The sequence below is a fragment of the Sus scrofa genome, chromosome 15 (genome assembly GCF_054392235.1).
Source record: "Sus scrofa isolate SSC_HxYL_T2T_F1_AM1 chromosome 15, Sscrofa_HxYL_maternal_Yorkshire_Landrace_v2.0, whole genome shotgun sequence".
Taxonomy (NCBI): Eukaryota; Metazoa; Chordata; class Mammalia; order Artiodactyla; family Suidae; genus Sus; species Sus scrofa.
The window spans coordinates 39,602,173-39,624,585 of record NC_139397.1 but is presented as its reverse complement, the minus strand read 5'-3'; the positions used below and the strand labels follow the sequence as shown (position 1 = coordinate 39,624,585).

At 52.1% G+C, this 22,413-nt stretch overlaps 1 protein-coding gene across 3 annotated transcripts in view; it reads left to right on the top strand.

Annotated features, from left to right (window-relative positions):
* GYPC (glycophorin C (Gerbich blood group)) overlaps positions 1-21,155 on the top strand; it is a 32,593-nt gene extending 11,438 nt beyond the window's left edge. The window contains exons 2-4 of one of the 3 annotated variants that reach the window (XR_014829330.1): positions 15,958-16,008; positions 18,075-18,485; positions 21,120-21,155. Coding sequence is in view for 1 of the 3 variants with exons in the window: in XM_003133289.7 (XP_003133337.3) it covers positions 15,958-16,008; positions 18,075-18,271 (248 nt within the window). In the remaining 2 variants the exon portion in view is untranslated. Of the gene's footprint in view, positions 1-15,957; positions 16,009-18,074; positions 18,757-21,119 lie in introns of those variants that run through there. The other 2 variants (XR_014829329.1, XM_003133289.7) reach the window with 2 other exon arrangements.
* The last annotated feature ends 1,258 nt before the right edge of the window (positions 21,156-22,413 follow it).

Below are 22,413 nucleotides of genomic sequence, written 5' to 3'. Positions count from 1 at the left end.
TCTGATAAGGTTCCCTCAGTTTCCAGCAAGTGGAGCTGAGCCTCTTATCAGGCAGCAGCAGGGGATCTGCACCACCACCCCCCATCTGCACCGGGCAGGCTGGTGCTGATAAAGCGGGCCTGGGCCCAGCACTCACCAGCTGCTTCTCAACTTGTCCCCAGGGGGGACACAGAAGCAGGCAGTGGGAGCCAGGAAGTCTCTTCCCTTTCTTAGACACCAGAACTGAGTTCCAGTGACCACAGTCACCTGATGGGGAGCAAGTTGGGGACAGAGGTCTGGCCAGGATGCTGCAGGAGGAATTACTCCTTAGGGCCTGAACATGGCAGTGGGAGTTGGCTCCTCTTGGGGCCTATCAGGATCAGCCTTTGGTGTGAGTCCTCTTAGAATTCCCTATGGGGCAAGCACTGTTGTTCTGATTCCTGGGTAAGATGCTGAGCCCAGCAGACAATTTGAAGGCATTTGGCCTCATAGGGCAGATGGGATGAGGTTTGCAGCAGGCTTGCCAGCCCCCAAAGCTCAGACTGCCCCCACCCCAGTCCTGGGGGCTCTGATTTGAAGGAGATCAAAGTCCTCACCCCCACCCCACCCCGACACACACCCCATTTGAAGATAGAAATTCTACCTTCAAATGTTAACTTCTTTTCCTTTAAGTTTGGGTCACTGGTAAATGTCCTCTCTTTAGGGTAGGACAGACTGGGTTAGCTGACTATTTTGTGAAAAGTGACTTGGCCTCTCTGACTTTAGTTGTCCTGCCTATTATATGGACTGTGTGCCATGCCCTGCCAGGAGCACCCAGGATTCCACAGCTGGAGGGCACCTCCCACCAGTGGCCGCCACTGCTTCCATCAGTGGAGGCAGGGCCAGGGGCTGGCAGCAGGTCCAGCCATAGACCCTCATCTGGGTTTGAATCCTGGCTCTGTCCTTGGCAACTGAGCTCTAGCCTTTTTATGTTTACACCAGGGGTAGAAATACCAGCTGCAGAGTTGTTGGGGAGTTCAGCTAATGAGAAGTACTCGCCGCCTGTGACAGGCCCAGCAGAGGGAGTTTGGGGTGAGAAGTATCTTGAGTGTGAGGTGAAGTGAGTGAGGTCCTAGCACAGAGCAGACCCAGGGAAGACCTCCAGCTGCCCTGTGCACATGGATGCACAGGAGGATGGAGGACACTCCAAGACCAAGCTTCCATACAGGGCAGGGTAGGCAGGGCCACCTGGCACCCTGGGCCGGTAAACAGAGCCTTCCCTGGAAGGTGCACCCCCCCCTGCCCTGAGGGCCCCATGGGAGGGGCTCAGAGTGGTGCACCAAGGCAGCCCTGTCAGAGCAAACCTCAAGGAAAGGATCGGTGACACTGCCAAGAGGATAAGCAGCTAATGCAGAGCCACACAAGTGGTCTGCCCTGAGATGGACACTGAGCTGGAGGTGTGAGGTTACAGCTGAAATACCAAGCAACCAGCCTCCCCAGACACCAAGGCTGGGGAATGTTAAGGGTGGGAGAAAGGGCAGGTGGGGGCAGGGCAGGAGGGCTGCCCATGAGCTGGGGTCTGGGGAAGGAGCAGGGAGGGGTCCTCAGGTCTTTCCCCTGGAATCAGTTAAAGCATCATTTGTGGTCATGGGAGGCAGAGGCCTAACGTGTGTCAAGTTCTCTGCAGCCAAGAGGTCAACACAGATGGCCTCTTGCCCAGCACCCAGCAGGTGCTCAGTGGACTGGTTCAGCCAGTACTGCAAACTCCTGCTTTCCTAACTTGTTGTGTGGGTGTTTCTCCTGCTGCATGTCACCAGGCTGCCAGGAGGAGTTTTGTGTGACAACCTTCCCTGTGCCGTTCACCCTGCAAATTGCCGGACACCCATGGGAAGATGCCATAGCCTCCCCTATACCCCAGAGTCATTTTGCTGTGCTTGCTGGGTCTGCTGTAGAAACAGGAAGTCACTTCCTCCTAGAAGGTCAGCACAGGTGCCTCCTATGGGGGGTTGGGTTTGAACCAGTGAGGGTTCTTGTATGGATACATGCTGGAGGGGCAGTGGAAGGACCATTCAGAGGAGAGGGCACAGCATGAGCCGGAACCTGGGAACATAAAATAGAATCAGAGTCCATGTGACTTTGTGGACACTTGCATGGGACAGGCGGGATGTGGACACTGAGATGACAATGGGGGATTCTTGTACCTGTGGCTCTGGTTCTCCTCAGGGGAACCCCCTTTAGAAAGTCACAGAGTTTCTGGTGAATTGACAGAGAACCAGGCAGTCTATGAAGCTGGCATGTGATATGGGGGATGTACTTATGCTAAAAATCACGTGGTTATTTATCCAAAAGTCACACCTTGCATTATCTGACAACCATAGGAGCATGGGACCTAGACCTGGGTGTTTTTAAAGGGTCTGATATACAGAGCTGAGAACCATGAGCAAGAGGCTTGCACTGCTGTGAGCAAGCCCATTGTCTCGTGTCCCAGGCCCGGTCCCCAAGGGCAAAGACTTCTGAGTAGATGGAGCATTCCCAGTCTTAGAAACTTCTCCTGGGAAGCTTTTGAGATCTCCTTCTTACTCATCCTTTCCATCTGTCTCATAGATGCCTCTCACAGTGATTAAAAACCTATTTTTTATGTAATTTGGGAAGTCTACAATCCATCTTAATTTTTTAATACTTTAAACAATGTAGGAGTTCCTGTTGTGGCTCAGCAGATTAAGAATCAGACATAGTGTCTGTGAAGATGTGGGTTCAATCTCTGGCTGCTCAGTGGGTTAAGAGTCTGGCATTACTGCAAGCTGAGGCATAGGTCACAAATACGACCTGGATCTGGTGTTGCTGTGGCTGCGGCATAGGCCAGCAGCTGCAGTTCCAATTCGGCCCTAGCCTGGGAACTTCCATATGCCACAGGTGCATTCCTAAAAAGAAAAAAATAAAATAAAATAAATGAGGTAACTATGGAAGTGATCCCATAACTAGATATATTTAAGTGCAAAACAATAAATTCTTATTCATAATGTTCCTACCACCTCAACACACTGATGTCTCCTGCACTAACTTGTAACCACACTCCTGCCAGAACCTCAAGCTCTCTGACCCTCAAGACTCCCAGCCTTGAGAACAGTGGGCCTCCCTGGAGTTCCCACCTCACAGCTATACCTACCCCCTCCTTGTCCACAACTCTCATCCCTGTGGTCTCTGTGTCATGCTTATCCTTTTTCAGTAGCTCCCAAGTGCTCCTCTAAACTTGGAAAAGAGACAGCTCTTCTCTCCATCCCTATGCTGCTTCAAAATTTCTAGAGATTCCCTTTCTCTATAATCTCTCGCATTCTCAGTGCCTTTGAGAAGACCCAGCTTTCTAACCTGATGGTTAAGATTCTTCATTGCTCATTACTCACCAAGCAAATGAATGGATAAAGTTTATTAATGATGTTGAATGTGGTAGTGATGGTAGAAGAAGTAATAAGACAAGGAAAAGGAAGAGAGGATAACAAACTCAAGACATGTATTAAATTTAGTCATTTGTATTTTTCCTTCCTTCTCCTATTCCAAATAGCTATTTGGAAGGTGTAAAATATGAACAAATTTCATATTTGTTTCAATATGAAATCAGCCATACTAAAAAGGATAAAATTATTTGTAATCTATATTATCTTAGACCATCCGGCTTATCTAGGAGTCACTCCCTCCCTAATCTTGATCATTCAAATAGATCCAACTCTGTAGCTGGCCAATGTCTTTTTTGGTAGCTCTATTTTTGCTCTTATTTGGTTTGTTTTAAGAAATTAGTATACCAGTCCAACAGAATAGTAAATGGTGTTTGTACTCGCCCTTCTCTCCCTAAGATGTGTTCAATCTCAAACACTATTTTGAGGTGTTAGGATCCCTGCTGAGGAGAGTTGAGCAGTGTGTCCAGATTATATTGGCTACATTAGAATAGCAGAAGGCTGCAATTCACCCTTGCTGGTTGTCAATAGATGTACCAGTTGTCAGACTTTAAAAAAACCACCTACAAAATTCTGAAGTGAAACAAAGTCTAAGTTTGTTGTCTTTCTTTGATGAGTCTCCAGGGCATTTATCACTTTCTGTGGAAGAAACATTTAATTTATATGGCAATTGATTTGTGTCATGGGGTTTCAACTGACAGGAGGAAGAGTTATGTGTGTGTTTATGGTTTCTTTGCTTTTAAAAGATTAATGTTGGCGAAACATAAATCAAGAGACCTTAGAGGGAGAGTGGTGCTGGGAAGATGGAAAGACGGAGCAGGAGTGTGCTGGAGTGATGGATTGAGACATATTACAGAGTATCTTCATCAGCCAGGAAAACAGAGGGAGGATGGAATGGGGCAGGGGTTGGGGGGCGGGGAGAGACCAGTGAAGAGAAATGGAATTTCCTCCCCAAGCACAAAAACAGCACAAGGGCTTGAACTAGGGGCGGTAGGCCCCTAGCTTCCTTGCCTGATGCAAAATGAGGAGAATTGATGACTTCCTGACCCCCTGTCCTGCCCTGATACCCAGAGAACAAAGGAGGCCATCAGTCCTGAGGGAAGTGCTTGGGAAGCCCAGCTATTCTAGGAAGTAAACAGGTACTCCCAGCCCCCAAGTCAGGGAACTGGCCCCCATGCCTCCCCCAGGGACCCTGTGCCTAGAGGTCATGTGCATGTGCACCTGCAATGGATGTGTTTTGTGGTATGTGTGTGGGGTGTGTGTGTAAGGGATGCGTGTGTATGTGTGTGGGGGGCGGTGTGGGAGGGGAGAGGGAGAAGGAGCTATTCTCAAATAAACGAGGATGAGAAGAGTGTCAGGTGATGGCACACCCCCACCTCCCCCACCCCACCCCCACCCCCTGCCCTTGGAGCCCTGCAGCTGCGTTCTTATCTACAGATCAGTGAGCAGAGGGTTGGAGAGGGTCACATGCAACAGGTCACATGTCACAGTGGGGATCCAGGACTCATGGCCCCATTTCTCTGGCATTGCCACCCACGCTCCTTGACCCAAGATGCCCTCTTAAGGCACTTTCAGCATTTTTGTAAAGAGCAGTTTTTTAACAAGCACTCGCCCTGTCTTTCCCACCCCCACCCCCCCAGCAATCCACTCCCAGGATTTAGATCCGGGTGCACCTTCTCTTCCCTGCATTCTGTCCAAACACTATTCCAGCTGGAAGAACAAATCGCAGTGTACCACTGACAATGTCAGGGCCGGCTAGGGCAGGGAGAAGGGGGCGCCCTCCATGCAGCCCCTCGATGGCTGGGGAGGAGGAAGAGCATTCCTGGAGATGGAGAAGGAAGATGCTTTCCTTCCTCCAATGACCCTTTGCTACATTGACACTCTTGGGTCCTTAACCAAAGGTCCTGCACCGCTGGTTCACTCTGGCCTCCCCTTAGCACATCCTCCCCTTAGCACATCAAATGCGAGCACTCCACCCCCTCACCCTGAGGGCTCAACCTGAGGCCTTGACTGAGTCCCAGGGCAGCACAGGCCCCTGCCACCTCCGGCCACCTCACCATCCTGCCCACTCTGTAGACACAACATGGGGCTCTGCCCATCCTGCCTGTCCAGGCCCAGAGGGGAGAAGAAATATTTTCTCTCTCCTGTTCGCCAACTGATGCGCCTTCTGGAAACCCCATAACAAAGCGTGGCTAACTAAATCATCATTATTTACACATGCAGCCTGATCAAGGACATTTAGTCATGTAATTAGGTACCTAATTATGCTGAAAATGCAATTATATGATTTTTTAAGTGAATTAAATCCTCAGAGAAGTGGTAAGGATTAGCACACGTGATCCAGCTAGAGGACAGGGACAGCAGAGGGCACGTCGGTGTGACCAGGGGCTGCATAGAAGGCCAAAGGTCTGTACTTGAATCAGGTGTGGAAGCACAGGCGCACATACACACCATACACACACATGATGTCAGCTTCACCTCAGGGTCCCCAAGACTCTACAGTGGCCTGCCACAAACCAGGAACTTAATAAATGACAGCCATTAATATCACTGGAAGTTCCATGCACATCTGTGGAGTGACTGTTTAATAGCTGACTGGGAGACACTTAGGGGAGTTATTTATTTAACATGTGAGAGGCAGGCATGGAGAGAAAATAATGATAAGAGTCAGTTGGGAGTTCCCATTTGGCTCCGCAGGTTAAGAATTCGGTCTTGTTACTGCTGTGGCTCAGGTCACATCTGTGGCATGGATTCCATCCCTGGCCCGAGAACCTCCACATGCCGCAGGCACAGCCAAAAAAAGAGTCAGTTGGGACCTGTCAGAGGATATTTTATGCAGCATGGCTTAGTCACTCACCTAGCTCTGTGTCAGGTGTTTAGGGGGAAAATGCGGTAGCTCAGAAGTTAGTGCAGAGGCAGAGACTACAAAGCACTTTTATGGTGTTTTGACAAGTTGTTCAGCCAACTACAGTTTGCGGCCTAAACCCAGCCTGTGGCCTGCTTTGATGCTGGCAACTAGTTTGTGCAATTTTTCAATAGCTTGTATCTTTTTAAAGTTTTTTTAAAAAAACAGACAAACTTGTGAAACAAAGAAGAATATGCAACAGAGACTACATGTGGGCTGCAAAGGCTAAAATATTCATGAGAAATGTTGCTGCCTCTGCGGAAACAGAGGAAGGAGTGCAAGCAGGAGTCAGGGAGGGTTTCTCAGAGGAGGTGACTCGGCCCAACCTCCCTGGCTGAGCAGGAGTGTCTATAGCAGACGCGGCAATTCCACCTCCAGGAGCTTACCTCCAGCCAGCCTATTGCATACCAGAAACAACAGTAGGAGACAAATTCAGAGGAAGTGCCCCTGAATGAGGGCTGGGAGAACCAAGGTTTCTGAAACATAGGGCAGTGGGAGGTTACTGTCCCCAGTGGGGAGGGACAGACACTCGGTGATGCTGGCCCTGGAATCATGGGACGTCCATTCCGGACTGAACTCATGGAAGAGGAGAGCAGCTAGAAGGAAGGGAGAAAGGACACAAAGATGCCTGGACCCCCAGCCGACCCCAGATCCCCATCTCCCTGACATCCCAGCCCACAGGGACCACAGGCCACCCAGCCTCCCACCCCAGCCCCATGGAGCAACCCTCCCCTACAGCAGACACCAGGCTCCCTCCCTGGAGGGACCAGGACCCTCTCAGGGATGGCTGTTTCCCTCCACCACCAGGCGTCCAGTAGAGACAGGGCCATGAGACCCTGTTGTCCCTTCCTCCCTCACGTCACTTCCTTCTCTTCTAGGTGGTCATCTGCCATTGCTCCCAGACACCACCTCCCATATCAGCCTACGTGCTGTCCACGCACACTCATGTGCATGCACACTCGCACACACGCAACACACACACACCCCACATACAAATAACACACACCACATATTCACACGCACACACATGCACATGCATGCACTCACACGCACAACACTCACCTTACATACAGCACACACACACTCACAGACCACACACTCACATTCCACACACACTCACACACACACCCCACCTACATCAGTCCCCCTTTTGGCACCAGCTCCCGCCCCTGCAGTAACCAGAAGACGACATCATCATCATTATCGGGGACTTGCAAACCCTTCCTGTCAGCGCCCCCTGCTCTCAGCACTTCTGCTCAGGCCCTGGCTGATTCCGCATCTCCAGTCCCACCATTCCTCAGCCCCCTGGGCACCTAGAATCCAATCCTGCCCACTTCCTGCCACACTCTATTTCCTCCATGCATCTTAGATGCCACAGCCCATGGCGAGAGCTCTAGAAAATACACTCAAATGCCCCACCTCTCACCTCTGGCCTGTACTGTGGCCCCAGCTGGTCCCACCCTCTGCGCAGCAGCTATCCTAAGAGCATGATAGCTAGTTCACGTCGCTTCTGCTCAAAACCCTCCCCTGGCCCTGTCTGCCTGAGCAAAAGCTGGCGCTGTGGATCCAGCCACTGTTGCTTTTCTGACCGCATCTGTTGCCACCATGCTTGCTTTACTCCAGCTGCAGTGGCCTCCTGACTGCTCCCACCCCAGGACCACATGGACCCACCAGCTGTTCTGCTTTCATGGGGTGGGGGTGGGGGGCTGACAGGTGATACTCTCTTCTGATTGAGCTTCAGAGCAGCCAGATGCCCAGGGTACCTCCCAGGGAGAGGCTTTATCACCCTCGCCTCTGCTCTCCCCAAGCTGGAGAGGTCCCCACACCTGCCTCCACCCTCCTCCCCCACACATTTGGCCTTGGCTGGGACATTGCAGTCATGGTCCCACCAGTAAATGCTGAGGACCATGCCTGAAAGAAGTACCCAAGTCAGCCTGGGATCACTGTTAGGGCTGCAGGTCATGGGAGGCTGTGTATGTGCACAGGTATGTAGGGGTGCAGATGTGGGTGGAAACTATATATTAGAAGAAACACCCCCATATCCTAACCACCACCCATAGCCACCATCTCAGGAAAGCAGATTTACTTTCCTGTTTCTAACACATTTTTGGAATATTTAACATAATTTAGAGTCCTGTTCCTTCACGTTAAACATGCGTGAGCGTTCCCTCCTGTCACCAAGAACTCCCCTGTTTCTCATCCTGTCACGTGGGTGCATCAATATTACGTCTCCAGCTCCTCAACGATGACACTCCGACTGTCCTCCCCTTTAGTCTCCATGTTAAACCAGATGGTGATACACTTTGCTGAGCATGAGCTTTTCTTTCTGTTTCAGATTATTTCTCCAGGATCAGTGACTAGAAATGGGGTTTTTGATTCTCAGGGTGATGAGTTTGCCAAATAGTATAGGAGAGGACTCAAAGCACCCAGAGAACCTGCTTTGACCAAAGCTGCGTCAACACTGTTGACGCGGATCCTGGGTGATGTTCAAATAGCCAGTCTACACTGGGCACCAGCCCTGGACTCACCACATAGAGGCTCACAGGGAACCTAGGAGTGATGCCATCTCATGGTGTGACATGTAAGGATACTGGGTGGTGGGGGGAGCTCATTCTCAGGCCAGGCAGGGGAGCCAACAGAGGTGACAGATTCTCAGAGTGTGTTACTGTGTCTGGTCTCCAGCTAATCAGCTGGTCCTGAAGGAAAGGGTGCAGGGCTTAGGCTGAGGATGGGTGGCTGTGACAGTGACTGCTGGTCTGCATCCTGAGAGGGTGCCAGCCACCCCCTCAGTTCTGCCTCCTGAAACTAACCTCGCCCCCTTGCAAGAGCAGTAATGAGCTCAGTAGTTTTCAAAGGGAGGCTCCTGGACCAGCAGAATCGCCTGGGAACCTATGAGAAACTGGGATCTTGGGCCCAACCCAGACCTGCTGACTCAGAGCCTGGCAGTGGGGACATGGCCCAGAGCTGTGGTGTGACACCCCAGGGACCTGCAATGCACATGCAAGGTTCAGAACCAGGGCCTCGACGGTCAGTCCCGTTAGGCTGGGGGTTTACTGTGTGTATTTTAGAGATGAGGAAAAGAGGCCCAAGATGTGGGGCAACCTGCCTGAGAAATTCCATTCTCCGCGGTAGGCATGACCCTGCTGGAGACAGAAGGATGAGGTGCTGGCCATGTGAGCAGACTAGTGAGACTCCTCAGGCCATTCAGTCCTTCCTCCTTAGGGCTTTGTGTCCTGTACTCAGCATTCCTATTTTATCCATAATTCAGCAAATTCCCACTGAGCGCTCCCAGGATCCCTTTAGCCTGAAAGAGAGGCAGAGCCTCGAAGTCTGTTCTCTCCCTGGAGGCCTGCTTGTAGAGAATCCTCCGCATCAGGCTTGCCCTGGGTGCGCCCTGGCAGGTAGGCTTTCTCTTCCTCTGGGGACCAGAGCCCAGAGATCACCCTGTGCAAGCTGAGGAGGCACAGGTAGGAGTCAAGGGGAGTCAGGGCAGTGGGTCTGGAGAGGTAGAGCCCCTCCCCCTGGGGAGGACGAGGCAGATACATCAGGAGACCTCTGAGCCCTGAGCTGGGAGCATGGCCTTAGGAAATGGGCTGGATCTGGGTCAGGGTTGAGGACAGCGCTAAGGACAACCCACCTCCAAATGCCACTGGGCTCAGAGGATGGGGTTTGGCCAAGGAGAGGGCGGTCAGCCGGGAAAGGGCCCCAGCTGCACACTGATCAGCATCACACAGACCCAGATCCTCGAGGTGGAACAGCTCTGCACACACAGACGAGCCCACCTCCCCTCTTTGGTGCGGTGTCAGGGCCTCCAAGCTGGGCCACCCCCTCTCCTCCCTGCTTCTCTTCCCCAGTCACCACGTCCTTTCTTCAGTGTGTAGATCAGAAGGCTTGACAAGGGGTAAGTGCAGCTCAGAGGCTAAATCGCTGTCCCCTCTTGGCTGTGACACCAGCAGTCTCCAGGGCAGGCTCTGTCCCAGAGAACACATCCAGGGGCTCCTCACGGGGTTTTGGTCCTGTCTGAGTCTCAGCTTCTGGTGGCGTCTGCTGAACCGGTCACCCCTCCAGCCCAACCTTGGCCTGGTGGAGGCCCAGCCCAGGCTCCTCCCAGACCAGACACAGCAGGAGACTGGGGTCACTTCCTCCCTGTCTTCCTGTCTTTTCTGAATTCCATTTCCTTAGAAATCCTCAGCTCCTCTGGAGGGAGCAGGGGTGGGATGTGGGGAGCATGCAGTGGTCCCCCTGCCTCACTCTGAGCCATGGACAAAGGGGGAGATTTGCTGCCTCCTCAATAAGCCCCACCCCACATGGCACAAAGGTAACAAGTCCTCCAAGGAGAACCCGTGTGTCTTCTCAGCAGACCCCCGTCTCCCCACACTGGCCCCCTTAGGGCTTCTTGCCTACTCTTTTTTGCTGTCAGTGTTCTGGGCTGAGGGCACAGTGGCTCCGTTCTTTACACTCTGGGCCCAAGAATGGAGGACAAGCAGCTCTTCCTTTTACTTGTACCCTGTAGCTCAACTGAGCAGACCAGTCCTTAGGCTGAATAAGGCTCTGCTTTTAAAAAGCTCAGGGATTAAGAGCAGGGGGATGCGGGTGGAGGAAAGCCTGAATCCTCAGCTCTCTTTCCAGTTCCCTCCACTGAGCACATCCCCCAAATGCCTGGATGTGAGGACTCCCTGAGCAAAGGTCCAGAGGCCGGCAGACCCCCTCCTGCCTCTGCCCCAGCCAGCATCCCCCAGCTGACCAATGCTGGCAATGGCTCTGTTCTCCTGGGCAGGAGGCCTCTTCTCCTCTTCACCTCACAGGCCTCAGCGCCTCACCCAGCAGTGCACTGGTTTGATGTGGCTTGGGTACCCCAGATCTCCATCTCTGCTTTTACCCGGGAGCAGCAGGTTGGGGACAGCAGGGAAGGCTGGGCAGGGAGGAGAGCGTGGCTGGGTCATGTGAAGGGTTTCAGAGCAGTGTCATGACTTTGCATAGCACTTTGGCAGCCCTGGGATTGGGGAGGTTGTTTACAAGGTGACACACAGGGATCATGGGGCAGTCATTCTGACCTTGAGACTAGCAGGCGCATTCTGATCAAGGCAGGTTACATTGACACTGGCCTCGCTTGGCCAGGCACTTTGGCCTGAGAACTTGGTCTGCAAGCCCAGGCAGGTAACACACATTCTCTGCACAGACAGGAGAGGTTGCATCTAGAGGCTGCAGGCAGATGACCCCCTCCCCCAGGGTACAGCCAGAGGCTGCCAGGAGCCCCACCTCTGACACACAATGCCCAGACCACGTGGAGGTCTGGGCTTTCCCTTCACATCTTCTCCTGCCCCTGCTGCTGGCCTTGCACTCCCAGCATCTCAGCAGACATCTTGGGACCTCCTCCTCCAGGAAGCCTTCATGATGACCCAGAGAGAACCCTGTCCAGACTCACCCAGAGACACCCTTGGATGCAGGCACCTCACCCTAAAAACAGCCACGTTGCTGGATCGTAGTGGGTGCTGGAGAAAGTCTACCCAAGGGAAGAATGAATAGACGACATCGTGAACTATCTGTCTGTCTGTCCTAGAAGCTGGGCATCCTGGGGCTGATGGTTGAGGTCCCCCCATCCTGACAACAGCCCAGACATGTCTTTATTGCTCATTTTAACACCTAATCACACAGAGTTCTGGCAGCCTAACTAACTTTTCATGTAAATGTGTTGCGTCCCCTCAACCCTCTCATAAGCCTCCTGGGGACAGGCCCCTCCTCTGCACAGCCCGTTAAGCCTGGGCCTGGGCGAAGGCCAATGCTTGGCCACACCAGCCAGCTCTCAGGAGAGATGAACAGTGGGTCACAGGCCATCCGTTCCTTTCCTTGGGGCGCTTGTCTTCTGAGACTGGCTCTTCCCCAGTTGTACATGAATGCTACACCCTTTCAGGGCCACAAAGCAACAAACTATCAAAGAAAAGAAAATGCCTTTGACCTTTTTCCTCCCCAAAAAGAAAGTCAGTAAACACAGTTGTCAGCTGTTTTCTGCTTCACTTGCCTCAGGCTCTGAGGCCAGAATCTAAAGCAGGAAGAGGAGGCTCCAGTGGAGACAAGGAGAAACGTCTACACCACAGAGTTCCTGAACTCCTCCTGAGCCCAAATCAGACTCACGCAAACCATGGCCTCCCTACCCCTAGAGCACTTGGCAAAGTGTCTTTTCTTTCTTTTCTTTTCTTTTTTTTTTTTTTTTTTTTTTTTTTTTTTTTTTTTTTTTTTTTTGTCTTTTTAGGGCCTCACCCATGGCATATGGAGTTTCCTAAGCTAGGGGTCAAATCGGAGCTGTAGCTACTGGCCTACACCACAGTCACAGCAATGCAGGATCCTAGCCACATCTGCAACCTACACCACAGCTCACGGCAACACTGGATCCTCAACCCACTGAGCAAGGCCAGAGATTGAACCCATATACTCATGGATACTAGTAGGGTTCGTTAGCCACGGAGCTAACAGGAACTCCGCCAAGTGAACTTTTCTGACCAGATCTGTAGACTCCCTGAAACAGAAGACTCTCTGGGTATGGAGCCCAGAGCAAAGCATCGAGCAACAGACAAGGCCACCACTGCATTGCCAGCACATGGTCATGGACAAACTTCTCCAAGGACTTCACACAGACCTGCTCTTCCCTTCATGATGTTAAGGCTGAAATAGTCCTCCTCTTCCTGAAGTCGTCCAACCCCTCCTGGTACCTGAATTCTCCCCCTGGGCTGGACCAGGTAGGCAACAGGAAACAGGAACAGGGTGCTTCCTCTGAGACACCTGAGGTAGGTCAGGAGGCGTCAAGACCTCAGGAAAAAGAACTTCCCAGCACGGCTTCATCTGAAAAGATAAGTGAGTCCTCTCAGTGGTGACACAAGGGTGGTGTGTGTCCCGGTGGTCATTGCCTGACCACTGCTCTCTCTTGACATCTGAAGAACACCACCTGACCCCAAGGAGCCAGCTGCCAAATCTCTGTGCTTTGTTGGCTGTACCCAAGGTGCCAGCTGGGGCGGAGAACATTGCCTGCTGACTTGGAAGGACAGCACTTCTGCACCTTGCTGCCTGGGAGTGGCTGCCTTTGCCCAGGGGCAGATGGCTAACCCCCACTGCTGACCCATGAAGCCAGAGAGGGCTGGGCTGCAGCCAGATCACTGATGGCAGGGAAAGAAGCCATTTTCCCAAGCCAGCAGCTGGCGCTCTGAAGAGTGCCCACATTGCTAACCCCAGGTTAGAACATGGGCTCTGCCCCTTTTGACTGTGAGATTTCAACACCTTACTTGACCTCTTTGGGCATGCATTTTATTACCCATAACTGGGGAAAAAAAAGAAAATACTTCCCTCCTGCCAGGTTGCTGTAGGACTAAATGAGGACGCATACATGGCAACTTCAGCCAGTGCCTGCTGCCCAATAAGTCTGCACCCCCACCTCCCTCGAGGCTGAGTCTCCTGGGCCTGAGCCATCACTTCCCTGGTCCTGGAACATTCTTCCCACACCTGAAACTTCCCAAGGCCTCCAAGAGAGCATCACCTCTGACCCTGATCTCGACCCCACCCCCCACACCGTGGGAGGTGGTGACCACCCCGAATGTGGGTTTGGGGCAGGAACAGCCCTTCCCTTTCCTCTCGCTCCCCAGGCCCACACGGGAAACATCTGTTGCCTCTGCACTTGGCGCATGACCTGGCCCTGGCCTTGCAGCAGGGCTGCAGCTGAGGGTGGGGGTGTTCAGAAGCCCAGAAGTGCTGAACTACTCAGCCATTTGGCTGCCATCACCCACATCAGCTTCATGAAGCTGTGCTTTGTTGTCCGTATGCTGCTCCATCTCCTAGTCAGGCGACCCTTGAACCCAACACTGTAGGATGACAGCTGTCGCTTATTCCCTCTATAGTGCTATTGTCTAAATTACAGTCTGCAAACATCACAGTGAATGCCGCCCTCTGCAAGAAACACCCTTTACGTTGTGACTCTGATCCACATGCTTGCAGTGTGTGCAAGAAATAAATCAGAGCTGCCCAAATAGCATCCCACCTGCCGGTGATGGGCCCGCTGTTTTCTAGGCTATTTTCTCTGTCTCCTCTCTCCTCCTCTTTTTGTTTCTCTCCTTATTTCTCCCTCCCTTTCTCTCTTTGCCTCTCTTTGCCTCTCTCTCTCTAGCTGATTCTGACTTTCCTATTGGACAAAACTGCCCTAAGTGACTCATATGTCACAATCACATCCACGGTAACCTAAGTAAGGTAATGTCCTTTCTAGCTGAACTGTGAGGGGCTCCTTGAGGACGGTCCAGAACCTGCCTCTGTGTGCATTTATCTGATGCCTGCAGTCATTCCCACAATCACCCATTCAGTAAACATTTACTGAATACCTACTATGTGCTAGATAGTGTCACAGCTTCACTTGATCACCCTGGATTGCAGAGTCCAGCATCTGCTGACCTCCTGCCTGTTCCTGCTCTGTCCCCTTGCTGACCAGAGGATTTGTTTTCTCCTCTCCTTCACTCCCAGGCTCTGCACTAGCCCTAGAGTCCCCAGCCTGGCTCTTCTCTGCCGGGACACAAGCCTGGAGCCCAGCTTCTTCCCACTGCGTCCCTCCCCCACCAGCAGCCAGCTTCTTATCAGAAAGAGGTATCTGGCAGCTGGCTGGGGAAAATGACCTCATCACACTATAATTGCAGTGATGATCTGAGTGGAAATGACTATTAGAAGCAGGCTTCTCTGTTTTAATATGCGCAGCCATTGTAATGGGAATCTGGGATTTCCATGAACACTGATATTTCCGTGCTCTAATAATCTTTGCTCTCTCACATCTCCCAGAGGGGAGGGGACGGGATGTTCTGTGCTGGTTCCAGCCTCCTGAACATCCTGGCCTTCTGGCCAAACCACTGAGCTTCGAGAAAATGCACTTAGCAACTCGGATGGCACCACAGAGTGGTCCTTCCTGCAGGAGAAGGATGCAGAGGCCAGTGGGGGCCTCAGGGAAGGATCTGGGGACTAGAACCCTCCTGGGAGGGGCCTTCAAGTGAGGAGAGAGAAAGTGCCCCCCCAGAGGTGAGAGCACAGGTGATATCCTGGCCTCAAGCCACTGGGCCAGCTGTGTGACTTGGGCACATCACACTGTGAGCCTCAGTGTCCCAGCCGTGCAGTGGGCCAATAGTACATGCACATGGTATACTAGCGGAAGGCAAACCAGCACCTGCCATGTGCAGATACTCCACAGGTGGTCTCCTTTTACCATCATCCTCAGAAAATCTGAGGCCTAGACAGGCAGGTGATGCTGCACAGCCACGCCCACCATGCATACCCCCAAAGGTGTCTTGTGAGCACCTGCAACTGCAGGCAGGGCACTTGGTCAGGAATGCTTCAGGGATGCTGCAGGGATGAAGCAGGGATCCCTCAGGTGGCTGGCATGGTCCTAAAGATGCCAACATAGTATCTGACAATCCTGAGGGTCCACCCAGTGCTCTCCAGCAAGGGTCAGCAAGCAAGCAGAACCTGGACCCCGCTCTGTGTGCCCACAGCCAGAGGCTTGCCATGCGCCATGATGTTTCTGGCACACCCTGGCCTGGTGCACATGTGAGCAGAGTGCAGACAGCTGAGATGTTTTGAGTTATACATTGTGTCCTCTCACCTTGGGGACTTCTGTTCTGTTCACAGATCCTGACCCGGGGATGGCCTCCAGTGACGTGGACATCGCTGTCATTGCAGGTAGGAGGTCCTGGGACCCTTCGGGCAGCCAGAAGGGTCAGAGGAAACCCCTCATAGGTGGTTAGGATGTGGATTGGAGGACTCTGCACCCTACCCCATAAGAACATGTGCTGGAGGGTGAGGGGCTGAGGCACCCATATCAGGGCCTGTCAGGGCCCTAGATCCACAGGGATCCGGGACTACAGGTGTAGTGGTGGCAGGGGTCCAGGCTCCCTGGTGCCACACTTTTCCTTACCCCAGGTCCCCCGCTCTGAACCCATCCTAAACCTGCCCTGGCCTTGCTTTGATGCCTGTTCTGGCCCCAAGGGCCAAAGCTATGACCCCAAACTGTTTCAGGACAAAGTCTGTGGAGTACAGCTTGCTGTTTCCTTCTGAGATGATCACTTCTCACTAGCTCATTCATAGGTCAAGGAACTTTACAATTAAGCATATAAATAAAAACAGGTGATCTCCTGGCATTCTCCCACACCTTGGACAGCTGAACCTTCTTTTTCTTAGCCACTATCATGCACATCGTGCACACAGAAGTGTCCCCCTGAAGGCGGTGGGAAAGTGAGGAAATGGTCCCCCAAAGGGACTTGGGAACAGCTGTAGGCACCCCCTTCCATATTCACCAGCAGCCCCTCCCCAAGTAAACCCACCTTCTCAGTCAAGGCAGAGGGTTTGTTCTATGGCCTCACAGCAAACAGCTGAACTTGAATGCCCCCCTCTTGAGAGTGCCGCATGTTAGTCCTACCCAGACCCTTCCATCTGCCCCCTCACCCCCTCACCCCTAGGCTGAGTGACCTGTTCCTTCTCAACCAACTCTCAGGGCTCACCTCCCGCCCCTCCTGCAGACCCCGCCTCCAAGGAGCACAGGGTAGTTGGGAGGGTTGGAGGGGAGCATAAGCCACACACCCCTGGACTCCCTCTCTGCGCATGCCCAGCACAGTGGCACCTAGAGCGCGGCCACGCCCAGTCTCCACTTCCCCTGGAACTTTCCCCTGGGTTTAGAGTCTCCCTGTCTCCCAGCTTTTTTTCTCGTTGCAGCTCCTCAAGCCCCAAGCCCCAGGAAGCCCTTGGGATTGTCCTGCTTTTAAAACTCACAGTTCTCAATTCTCCGTCGTGTTTAGTGTAGCAGAAACACTGAGGGGAGCTATGGTTCCCTCTCCAGGAGAAGGAGGGTAGTGCAAAGAGGACTTCTTGGAGGAGAGGGAGAGGCTGGTTTACCAGAAAGATGGAGAGGGGTGAATATCTTCAGCAGACATGGGAAAATGGTCAAATAAGAAGTGTTTAGGAGGCTCAGAGAGTTAAGGATCCCACATGGTCACTGCTGGGGTTCTGACCACCGCTATGGCGGGAGTTCGATCCCTAGCCCTGGAACTTCCACATGCTTTGGGCATGACCAAATAAATAAATGTTTGGAGAATTACCAAAGCGGCCAGATAGATTACAATAAGAAGAGTTTGAAAATTATGGCAAGTTCCAAATACTAAAATGTGGCAGAGGTGTAGGCAGGGCCACTCAAAAGACTGAAGGAGAACTTGGATTAAACGTGAGTGCTTCTTGTGAGAGAAAGACATCAAATTGTTAACAGCAGTGATTTCTGAGCTGAAGGATTAAGGACATTTTAATTTATGTTTATGTTTCTCTGTATTTGCCAGGTTATAAAATAATTTTCCCAGTATTTTAATATCGGTATATAAAATACCCAACTCTTTAGAATTAAACTTGTTTATCCCTTTAAAACAAAACAAAGAAAAAAACCCCCGCAAGATCTGAGAGCTGCGAACACCTCAGTTTTTAGCAGACAAATGATTGTGTTCTGTGGAAGCTGCGCTAGGTCCGCCTTCTTCAGCGGCTCCGGAGGTCCTTGAGGCAGGGTCTGTTCTGGGGCCCCGTTACAGCAGCTGTCAGCAGGTCTGAGCAGAGGAAGAAAGGACAGGGGACGCTTGATGGGCACTGTACACCAGTCAGGGAAGGGGGCAGGAGCCAGCCAGGCTGTCAGCGCTTGGCGTGCGTCCAGCACGTGTCAGTCCGGACCGGTCCTGGCCCCGCCCCCACGAAGCCGTGCTTCCCTCCCACAGGCGTGATCACGGCCGTGGCCTTCGTGCTGGTCTGCCTTCTTCTGCTCGCGCTGCACTACATGTACCGGCACAAGGGCACCTACCACACCAACGAGGCCAAGGGCACGGAGTTCGCCGAGAGTGCGGACGCGGCGCTGCAGGACGACCCGTCCCTCCAGGACAGCGGGGACAACAGCAGAAAGGAGTACTTCATCTGAGGAACTTCACCAGGACTCTCCTCCCCCAGCGCCTCCGTCCAGGAGCGAAGACCCCACCACCCGCGGCACCAGGCAGCCAGCCAGCACCCCCACATCGCGTGACACGCACCTCACCTCGGACACGGGGTGTGGCCGGCGCGGAGGGAGCAGAGGAGGATGGAGCTGGAGAGGCCTCTTCCCCAGGGACCCAGGGATTCTCTGCTAGAGGGAGGAGGTATGGGCCTCCTGGACCATAAAAAAAGTTGCCACCTACATGGCGTGAATGTGAGCAGGGTGCTGGGCCGGGGGGGGGGGGGGGGGGGCTGGGGAATAAGGAAGCGAGTCATCATTATGCTGACTGGGGTTAATGGCATCAAATATCAGCCCAGTGACATTTGGGGGGAACAGCAGGTGCCAGAGCTCAAAGGCACCTTTGTTTGCCGTTGTTTCAGCTCTCAGTGATTGGAAATAAATTTGAAATAAATGTAAGGGAGCATTCAGTCAAATGACGTTGCTGTGATTGTCTAGGGAAAGATAAACATTTCAAAGGGCTTACTTGTTGCCCACACAATTTTGTGCTGGTGCTGGGAGGGCTCCATCAGCAGTTCTCAAAGGGGATGGAGGGTGCATGTGGACCCTGGGCCTGACCTAGCAGGGAGGGACCAGTGACCAGTATTCCCTTCCCCACACTGGCACAGCTTTGGGACACAAATGCACAGCTGCAGTGTCTCTCTAGAAATGGATTGTCCCTGCCCCCAGGGCACTGCTGAAGTTTTTCTCAAATGCCTGGTATTAGAGAGGACCTGTTAAAAATATGAGCAAACCCTATCAGAAAAGGGTTCCCAAGCCCCCTTCAAGCACGTGTGTGGAGGCTCCCCCGTAGCAACAAGCAGTTCACCTCTGTCTGGACACTATCTACCTGGAGATAGAATCAAATTCCTCAAGTAAAGGGCTCTGTCTCTCAGGGACACCCTCACTTCAGAGGTCAGGGACAGCTCAGGCTGTCACCTATGCTTCTGGCTACAAACTGGAGGTTCCAACCACTCCTCCCTGGGATTAATTTGCTAGAAGGGCTCACAGAATTCAGGAAGACCCATTTACTCACTAGATTATTGATTTATTAGAAAAGGTTATTGAAGGGTAGGAATCAACAACCAGATGAAGAGATATGTAGGGCAAGGTCCTGAACAAGGTCCCAGCACAAGGGCACAGAAACATTCTGGTCCCCTGACAAGGAAACTCTGAAAAAGAGCCCAAAATCTGTCTTGTGGGGTTTTACGGGGGTTGCATTACAGTCATGACTGACAAAGTCATTGGTCAATGGTGACCGACCATCAGCCTCCAGCCTCACTCCTGTCTGGGAAATCAAGGGGGTGAGACTGAAAGTTACAGATCTCTTAACAGCCTGCTTGTTTCCCCTGGCAACCAGCCCCCAACCTTCTGTGCTTCCAAAAGTCACCTAATTCAAATAACAAAAGACAACTCCATCACTCTCAACACTTAGGAAATTCCAAGGGTTTGGGGAGCTGTGGGCCAGGAGCAGTGGCTGGATGAAGACCAAATATCAATGAGAAATATAATTTGTATATTGGTCATCTGAATGGCCAAACATAAATTTCCCACAAATCACCCTATCGCCCCATCCTTCCCTGGATGAGTTAGTGATGATGGTTCACACTGTCACTAACTGTCACTGTCACTAAGTGGAGTGGCTAGAGCACAGACCTCAAGGTCCCACTCCCTGGGTTTGGGCCCTGGTTCCCCTCCTCCTGGTCCCTGGGATCTTAGGCCATTTTCTGGACCTCCCCAGCCTCAGTGACCTGGTCCCTCCGGTGGACATGGTACGGGCTCACGGGGTCATGGCCGGAGCAAAGGTGAAGGCGCTCTAATTGTCCTTCAATGTCATAATCACTGCTAGTTGCAGAGTGTGTATGTACCAGCCAGCCCAAGTCCCTCAGAGCAGTAATTTTTTTTTTCCTGTCTTTTTAGGGCCACACCAATGGCATATGGAGGTTCCCAGGCTTGGGGTTGAATCAGAGCTGCAGCTGCCAGTCACAGCCATAGCAACCTACACTACAACTCACGGCAACGCCAGATCCCTTATCCCACTCAGCGAGGTCAGGGATCAAACCCACGTCCTCATGGATACTAGTTGGGTTCCTTTCCGCTGAGCCATGACAGGAACTCCAAAGCAGCACTTCTAAATCTTCCTGAGGAGTAACCATGATTTAAAGGGAACTTACTTTGTCCCACGGGCAACAGGGAGCTGCTGAAGGAACAGGTCAGTCTCCATGAGGGTGTAGCAATGAGTAAATTCAACAGGACACAGAGGACAACCCACGATGGAAACACACAGGGCTCCAATAGCAAGGTCTGGACACTGCCCAAGGGCTGAGCCAGCCTCACCCTGAGCACACCCCCCCCACCAGCTCTGCTGTGGTTGAGTCTGCATTTCACAGGACGCTGTCCACCCTGCCTGTCTGCTGTGGGAAACAGCTCTCTTCCCCTCACCAGAGGGAAGGGCAGTAGGTCAGGGCTTCTTCCAGCCAAGTGTTATCCAAATATTAGATGAGAGCATTTTCTTCAGTGGAAGGAACTCCTGTTGATTGCATCTTGTTTACCTTCCTTTGAGGAAAGGCTTGTCCTCCCTGAGCATCTTTATCACCATGTCAATGGGATGATTTAAGGAACCAATGGGATTTTAAGCAGCCCAGTGCCACAGTGGACCTAGGCACTGTAATGTTTGCAATTGAACAGTTTCACACATCATAGAGAGTGGTTCTCGCTATGATGACAGAGCTAAACAAAAAATCTCTACCATGGCACAAACTAGCTCTGTGACCTATAAAGTGTGACTTCTCTGTTTCAGAATGAAGCAAGCGAGGATAAAGATATTTGGATTTTAAGGTGTTTTGCATATAAAATTCAACAAGGAGATAAACTTGTCAGGAACCATGAAGGCGCTAAGATTTTACCTGCTTTTGAGTGAACAAGTTAACACTTCTGTGAGTACAGACAAGAGGTAAGGAGTGTCCTTGGTCAGAGACTGAGGGCTTCGCCATTCACACCACAGCCAGGACATGAACAATCAGCATTTTTTCATCTGTTCTCTTTGTCCCCACGTCCCATGTGGCGAGGGGGACGGTCCCAGACAGCCCACGTGAGTAGATTAAGTTCCAGAAGCGACCACTGGGCTAGGAGAGACTGAGTCCCTTTTAAGGGGCAGTGAGCATGCCTGCCCTCTGTGCTGGAGGAAGTACTGTCGCCGCCAGTTCTACAAACATCCTTGCAAAGATGGTCCAGGACAAAGGGCAGTCAGTGCTTCAGTCATAAGATGTGAGGCACATGAGGGATCCATGGTGAACTACCTCCCAACAAGTTAGGTACTGCCTAACACAGTGCCTGGGACCAAGGGCATTCCCAGCAATGAGCTAAATAATGGCCCCACTGTCGTCTCCCCAGCACATCAGACAGCATCTTTTGCTTCTCCAGGTATATGAGGGAGTTTAAAGTAGGAACCTATTCTGCCTCTCTTTGCCAGTGGATGAGAGCTTTGGCTGCAGCTTTGGTGGTTTTTGCTGGTTTGCCATCACAGGAACAAATAGAGGCAGGCACTGTGGGAAGTCTTAGTTCACAGGTAAATTGATAAATCCAGATCCCTGGCCATGAGGCTGGATGGCTTCAACCAGCCTCTGCTTCTGAGGTCATCCTGTGATGGAGAAGATTCTCTAGCCAACATGATAGCTCTCCAAGGACGCTGAAGACATGCAGACCTCCCAGTCTCTGACTTCAAGCCAAACACTTGGGCCAATTCTTATTGTCAAATAGCTGGAATTCTTCTTCCTTTTCTCACTAAGTCAAAAATACTTAGGGAAGAGTTCTACGTGATACTCTCCGGATAAAGCACCCCACAGGCCCGCCAATGTCTCAGCGGCAAACCAGGGAAGAACAGTTCAGCCTGTGGCTGCTGTTCATCAGACCTTGTCCTCTAAGGCTGACAATGGAGATGTTAGGACAAAATGATGTGAACAACCAGACCCCAGTGTCTGGCAATGAAACGCCTTCATTCATCCCACAAGCACTCTCTGGGTCTATACTACATGGTGGGCACAACGCCAGAGATTTAGATGTGAGCAAGGCCTCCCGTGCTCTGGAGGACACCC